The 7,592-nt window shown below is 33.0% G+C and overlaps 1 protein-coding gene across 1 annotated transcript; it reads left to right on the top strand.

The window, feature by feature from the left end:
- The first annotated feature begins 783 nt into the window (after positions 1-783).
- Positions 784-1,326, top strand: LOC125851448 (secreted RxLR effector protein 161-like). The gene has a single exon (XM_049531243.1). The coding sequence runs from the start codon at positions 784-786 to the stop codon at positions 1,324-1,326; it is 543 nt and encodes a 180-aa protein (XP_049387200.1).
- Positions 1,327-7,592: the final 6,266 nt, after the last annotated feature.

Below are 7,592 nucleotides of genomic sequence, written 5' to 3'. Positions count from 1 at the left end.
CATTGGATGCAAGTGGATATATAAGATCAAGTACAAAGCCTCCGAGGAAGTAGAAAGATTTAAGGCCAGGCTGGTTGCTAAGGGGTTCAGCCAAAAGAAGGGCATAGATTACACAGAAACATTTTCCCCTGTGGCCAAGATGGTCACTGCCCGGACTGTGATTGCTCTAGCTGCCTCCAAACGGTGGTATCTCTATCAAATGGATGTCCATAGTGCTTTCTTAAATGGTGATCTCCTGGAAGAAGTCTATATGAAGCTTCCAGATGGGTTTGCTAGACAGGGGGGCTCTTCCAAAGTCTGCAAACTTCAGAAATCTCTTTATGGCCTCAAGCAGGATCCAATACAATGGAACAGAAAATTGACTGAAGCACTGGAAGCATTGGGATTCAAACAGAGCCACTTTGATTACTCACTCTTCACTAGGAAAAATGGAGTTGATATAACAGTAGTGCTTGTGTATGTTGATGATCTCATAGTCACAGGAAGCAATCACAACCTGATCAAACAGACAAGGACTGAATTACAAAGTAAGTTCAAAATGAAAGATCTTGGTGAATTAAAGTTCTTTCTGGGCATAGAGGTTGCTAGATCAAAGAAAATGATAGTTTTGTCACAAAGGAAATATGCTCTGGAGCTGATTGAAAAAGATAGACTCAGTGGGTCTAAACCACTTAGAACTCCTCTAGAACTAAATGTGAAGCTTACTTCTGAAGAATATGATCAGTACATCAGGAGGGAAGACACAGACTTATTACTCAAGGATCCTGATTATTATATCTAACTATGACAAGCCCAGACCTAGCATTCACAGTTCAAGTACTAAGCCAATTTATGCACAGTCCAAAAAACTCACACATGGAGGCAACCTTGAGAGTTGTGAGGTACATTAAAGGAGCACCTGGACTTGGACTGTATATGACAGCAGAATCTACAAACAATCTAACCCCCTATTGTGACTCAGACTGGGGTGCATGTCTACAGACCAGGAGGTCAGTCACAGGTTACTTAGTGAAGTTTGGGGAAGCTCTAATATCCTGGAAGTCAAAGAAACAAGACACAGTCTCCAGAAGCTCAGCAGAAGCTGAATTCAGAAGCATGGCTTCAACTACTGCAGAGATCATCTGGCTGACCGGTGTACTAAAGGAACTAGATGTTGAAGTACAAGTGCCTACTCAGCTAATGTGTGATAGCAAAGCAGCAATACAAATTGCTGTAAATCCAATATTTCATGATATAACTAAACACATAGATATAGACTGCCACTTTGTAAGGGAAAGAATTTTGCAGGGAATGATCAGAACAAATCATGTGCCTACCAAAGAGTAGCTGGCAGATATTCTGACCAAAAGTCTGGGAAGAGCACAACATGAATATTTACTCAGTTTACTTGGTATGAAAGACCTGTTTAGTCCATCAGCTTGATGAGAGGTGTTGAATGATGGAAACCATTTCAAGCTGATGGAATGAAGGGTAATTTAGTCTTTAGTCAAGAAAGATATTTTGTGTAAAGTTTGTTACAAAGTGGTTAGAAACGGTTAAGAGATCAAGTCATCAGTTAGTTAGCAGAGTAACTATAAATAGTATACTGTAATGTATGAATGATTTTTATCAGAAATACAAATTAGATTTCCAGATTATTCTCTTTTCTCCCTTCTAGAATTCTCCATATCTGATTGTACCTCTGAACTTGGTAAGGTCATCCATGGCTGCTAACACTATGTATGTGTGATGATCTAATAACACATGTTACTTCTTTGTCATTATCTTTTAAACACAATAATGCGAATTTTTAATTATATATTATTCTATGTCTCAAAATAAGTGTAATTTTAGTAAAAAATACAGTTATTAAAAAAATTAAAAAATACAATATATATTTTATTGAATTATTTTTATTTAATAAATATCTCTTGAAATTTGAATACTATTAAGTAGATGGAGTATACATATAAGGGAATTATTGAAAAAACATGAGTAATTTTTCTTGTCTTGAATTTTTAAGATAGCACTTATTTTGAAACAATTTATTTTTTCCCCAAGACAACATTTATTTTGGGACGAAGAGAATATTTAATTTGACGTATTGACTAATTAAGTTGGGTAATTAAGCTTAGAGGAACCATTCATGTTAGTTGACTTGTGAACTTAAGATTGTAAGGGGGCAATAGTTGTAAAATGGTAAACGGATTTGAAAGCAACACATATTATTGATGATTTATGACAAAAAGCTAATTGATTAATCACCAATAATTCAATTTTAAAATAGAAACACGTAAAAAATATTGTGATCTTTTGAGTGTGAAAATAACACTTGTTAAAAGAAAAGGGATGTGAAGAATTAATATTATTTTATTTGATTAATCTGTGTTTGCATCTTTAATTATAATTAAATCCTTATGTTTGGTCGTTACCTTTTTAAGCATGTGAAGGAACTCAACTTTCCAAGAAAACAAAAAACAAAAAAGGTATGTGAAAAACAATATTAATTAAATTTGATGATTAACCCTTCAACAATATTAACTAAATTCATATTGTTAAATAACTATAAGACTTTCGTATCATTAAATTATTTATTACATGTAGTCTAAAGTAGGATAGTTGAAGAAACTATCAATAATTTTATAAGATTCTAATGAAGTCCGAATTTTTATAAAGAAATGTCAAAATATAAAGAAGTAAATTCATTAAGATGTTAAAGAATATCTGTCTATATATAATGCATATTTTTTCTAACTGCACAATATAATTTTCCAATAAAAAAGTTATTGTTGGTTGACTCCCTCAAGTACATGTAGCTCCGCCCTGCCATTGCATATATAATATTTTGCCTCACCACAAATTAAATATGGAATGTGAATAATTCAATTAACTTGTATGGGGGAAAACATATACATGATCAATTTGACTTAATAATAAAAGGAAGAAGTACAAGTTGCAAAGTAGTAGGAATTTCATGAGTCACATACATAGTGTTCATTAAACATATATACATTGTTATGTTAATTAAGATTATGGAGTACTATGTCCAAAAGCGACTACTATGATATTTTTAAGTCACTAAAATTCTGATTTGCTAATTGATAATCTAATTATTGAATAGCGTTGGAGGGTGTGACAAAGGGAGAGTAGCTAGTAGAGACTAATCCAACATTTATAATTAATTAATGGAAAAAAGGACAAATATACCCCGAACCATCGTAAATGGTATGCATATACTCTCTGTCATACTTTTGGGACATTGGTGCCCCCGTCGTCCAAAAACTAGAGCATATATACCCTTTATACTAACGGACATACACGTGTCAATCTTATCCACCGACCAACATTTATTAAATATTGGATCGATGGATAAGATTGTGCCACGTGTCCCTACATAGTTTTCCGTTAGAGTGAAGGGCATATATGCTCTAGGTTTTGGACGGTGGGGGCATCAATGTCCCAAAAATATGACGGAGGATATCTGCATACCATTTATGATAATTCGGGGGTATATTTGTCTTTTTTCCCTTAATTAATATTAATAAGTCTAAAATTGTAGTTCTAGTTCTTATATATCGTGAAAAGGTTAAAAATTGTTTATGTACACTATTTGAGATTGCTCAAGCCTTTATTTTTTGTTTACCAACCACACTTAATTAATTATATCTAGTTTTTTTATAGGTTCCTCTAAAAATTTGATTTGGGCTTAATTTTCCCCTAATTCACAAAGAGATTCTCGGCGGAATTGCCATATATGAAATAAACACAGTTTTGCAAAGAAACAATCCACTTATTTCTCGAGAAGAGATGAAAAAGCATATGTTCAATATCATTTGATTGAATTGTTGACAAAACCCCTTGTTTTACTTGTTTTTATATTATACCATCTTGTATTTGTTTTTATTATTGACGGGGTTTCAATATGAAATATGTTGATTCCACGTATTAAAATACTTTGAAAAAAGGTTCAAAATTAACCATTTATTTTTTTACTATAATTTAAATTTTAAAGTAATCATCCATTATTTTTCAAGTTAGACCTTTTTTTTATTTGGATTATTTGTCGACTTGTGTGTGTCATCCTTGCTTAAAGGTCATGCTAATCTTCTCTGCAAAAGAACTTGAATAAGTTTGTTTTTCTGAAGGAGTCGTCATTTTCTATCAGGAACGCTATGTCATTTTCAATCCCGGCATATTTCGGATCTCCAAAAGCGTTTTCCTTCCCCGCCGCACCTCCCATTTTTTGCTCCCTCTATTGATAGAAAAAGGGCACTCCTGCTATCGTTTCAGTGACTCATAGGGCTTCCCTCGTTCCAATTTTATCGTATGTCCCTTCTTTAAAATTAAAGCTATGCGCTAGGATGTAAGGTTTTTTTTTTTTTAGGGTTTTATATAAAGGTTTTTGGGTTATTTTATCCACTATTTTATAAGGGTTTTGGTTTTTCATATTCATAAGTTCAACTCCAACTACAAAAAAAAAAAACTCTGATATTGTAAATATTATTTATACTAATAACATATATAACTTACAATAAATAAAAATAACCTAATGCAATTGAAGCGGTTAAAGGAGACTGCTTTGATGACCCTACGAGGAAGTATTGCTCATAAGCCTTTCCTAATCTATCTCATAATAGTACTGACTGAATATTGGCTCTTCTCGATGAAAATGTCGCTAATTCTAGTGTAAATATCTTTTGTATTAATAGTACATATAACTTAAACTCTTGATTAAATTATCTATGTTGAGAACAATTATTAATTACATATGAGAAACAAGAATCGGGTATTTTAGGTCCCTAAATTTGTCGTGCCTATTTTTTTAAAAGTAATACTTAATAGACATAGGGAAAAAAAATTTAAAAAAATATCGAGTATCATTTTTAGAAATATAAGCAATTTATATAATAGGAAGAATTACTATAAGAAATTTGACACAACTTGAGTTTATGTTTCAATCTTTTTAAAAAAATAGATTAATTATGATATACTTCACAAAAAAGTAAAGTTTAAGGCCTCTATTCAATTTTGGCATTAGGCACTAAAGTGTTCGATGACAGAGTCAGAATTTGAATAAAGGAGTGTCAGAATATAAAGAAGTAAAATCGTATAAAAGCTAAGGAGCGTCAATTTGTACTATATACATATAAAAAAATTTTATCTAGTTATGCAATATAATTTTTCGATAAAAAGATGTTGAATATATTTGAGTCGCCACTCCCTAGACCCTACTTGCGGAAATTATTATTATTCGGCTACACCCCACCCTCCATATATATCCTTCATTTTCAACACACCAATAACATGGCTAAAAAGATATTCTTGAATATAAAAGGGAAAAAGGATAAATCTTCTTTGTATTCAATAAGTATTGCATGACCGAATAATTCAAGGAAGGGTGGACTGCGGGGAGGGTCCTTTTAAGTAGATGATTCGTCGGACGGTTGGAGCGGGACTTCTTTGAGAAAAAGAACTTGAATAAGTTTGTTTTTCTGAATGTACAGATACCTTCCGTCATATTTTTGGGACATTGGTGTCCTTGTCGTCCAAAAATTAGAGCGTATATGCCCTTCACTCTAACGGAAGATCAAATACGAACACGTGGCGCAATCCTACAGAGGGACCCAATTTGATCAATTAATTAAACCCAAAATTTAAAAATTTACCCATATCCACCCACTTAACCCACTCGTATAACCCATTACTCACCTAAACTAAACCCATCCAAAACCCATTACTCACAAATTCCGGTTCTCTTTCCAACCCAATGACGACCCCATTTTTGCTGATCTGTAACATCAGTACTTAAAAATGGAATCACGTCGGTTTCATTTACTACCGAACCCACTACAGTGCAATCCCTTAACTATTGATTCTACTGATTAAGACCTCTGAAAAAGAACTGAGACTTCATGTGTTTTGATAGAGAGAGAACGAGCTTTGAGTTGGGTTTTTGTCGAGAGAGAAAGGGTTGTAGTGAGGTCAAGCCATTGAAATGGAGAAATCTTAGATCTAAGCTCAATTCATCTTCTTTCTCTTTGTTCAAACTAATGGTAGAACAAAGGAATTTTATGTGAAAGAAGCTCACTTTTCACTTAAAGTAATCCATCAATCTTCAACTTCACCCCAATCTTTCTCTCTCTCTCTTAATGCACTTCTGTGTTTCGTTCTTCAATGGTTTGATTTGGTAGTCTTCCTCAATGACTGAAAAGTCTTTGGAGTGGAAAATTGGGTATTAGGAATTTTGTAGTTTTTGGATGGGTTTAGTTTAAGGGTGAGTAATGGGTATATGGGTGGGTAAAGTGGGTGAATGAGTGGATATGGGTGGGTTTTTTACTTTTGGGTTTAATTAATTGGTCAAATCGGGTTCCTCTGTAGGATTGCATCATGTGTCCCTAGTAGGTCTTTCGTTAGAGTGAAGAGCATGTATACTCTAGTTTTTGGACGGCAAGGACATCAACGTCCCAAAAGTATGACAGAGGGTATCTACATACCATTTACGATAGTTTAAAATATATTTGTCCTTTTTCGCTATATATAATGTCATATAGAACACAAGTTCCCTTCATGTCAAAGTCACCTACAGTAAAACATACTATTACTCCCTTTTCCCAAACCTTTGTCTCCAAATAAAAATAAAAGAATTAGGGTGTGTTTGGTACGAAGGAAACTATTTTTCGAAAAATGATTTTCAATTTTCTCATGTTTGGTTGGGTTAAATGTTTTGGAGAATGTTTTCCAAATCAACTCATTTTTCTCAATTTTAAGGAAAATGACTTCCCTTTAAAACTTAAGGAAAATATTTTCCAAAACTCTCCTTCAACTTAAAATTACATTTTTTTTTGTTGAAAAATTAATTTATTTTGTCCCTACCTTCAAACCACTCCAACCACCACCACCACCCCCTCAAAAAAAAAATATTAAAAGTTGTTTTTTAAAGATATTTCTAATTTTATTTTTTTATTTTTTTATCACCCTCGGCCCCCCCCCCCTCCATCAGCCCCCTACCAGCCCCCCACATCCTTCAAAAAATAATAATTTAAGTTTGTTTTTTAAAATATATTTTCTACTTCAAATTTTTATTTTTCCAACCAGATCCTCGACCCCCCACCCCCCTCCCCTAAAAAAAATTGAGTTTGTTTTTTAAAAATGTTTTCAACTTCAAAATTTCATTTTTTTTCACCCCGACCCTTGATCCCCACCCACCCCCTACCAGCCCCCACACCCAAAAAAAAAATTAAGTTTATTTTTAAAAAATATTTTCAACTTCAAAATTTCATTTTTTTCCCCGACCTCCCAAAAAATAATTTATGCTTGTTTTTTAAAAATATTTTTAACTTTAAAATTTCATTTTTTTATCCCTACCCTCGTTAGGATATCTACTAATCCCAGATAAGGATGGACAGATTTTAAATATTTGTATATAGTTATTGTAGATAGAGTTAAGTACTCTTTTAATTCTATTAGGACTCTCAGTCCTTCTCCTATCTTAGTATTTAAATATTGGATGTATCATTGATAAAATTATCAATTCAATCAAAACTCTTTCATGGTATCAGAGCAAGCAGAGGTCCTGAGATCGAATATCACCTCCACCCAAATTTTAAAAAAAA

Source organism: Solanum stenotomum, unplaced genomic scaffold (genome assembly GCF_019186545.1).
Source record: "Solanum stenotomum isolate F172 unplaced genomic scaffold, ASM1918654v1 scaffold25951, whole genome shotgun sequence".
Lineage (NCBI taxonomy): Eukaryota > Viridiplantae > Streptophyta > Magnoliopsida > Solanales > Solanaceae > Solanum > Solanum stenotomum.
This window is presented reverse-complemented; position numbering and strand designations above follow the sequence as displayed.

Excerpts from the sequence above, each read along its gene's own strand:
- LOC125851448 (XM_049531243.1), top strand. The coding sequence starts at position 784 with ATGACAAGCCCAGACCTAGCATTCACAGTTCAAGTACTAAGCCAATTT.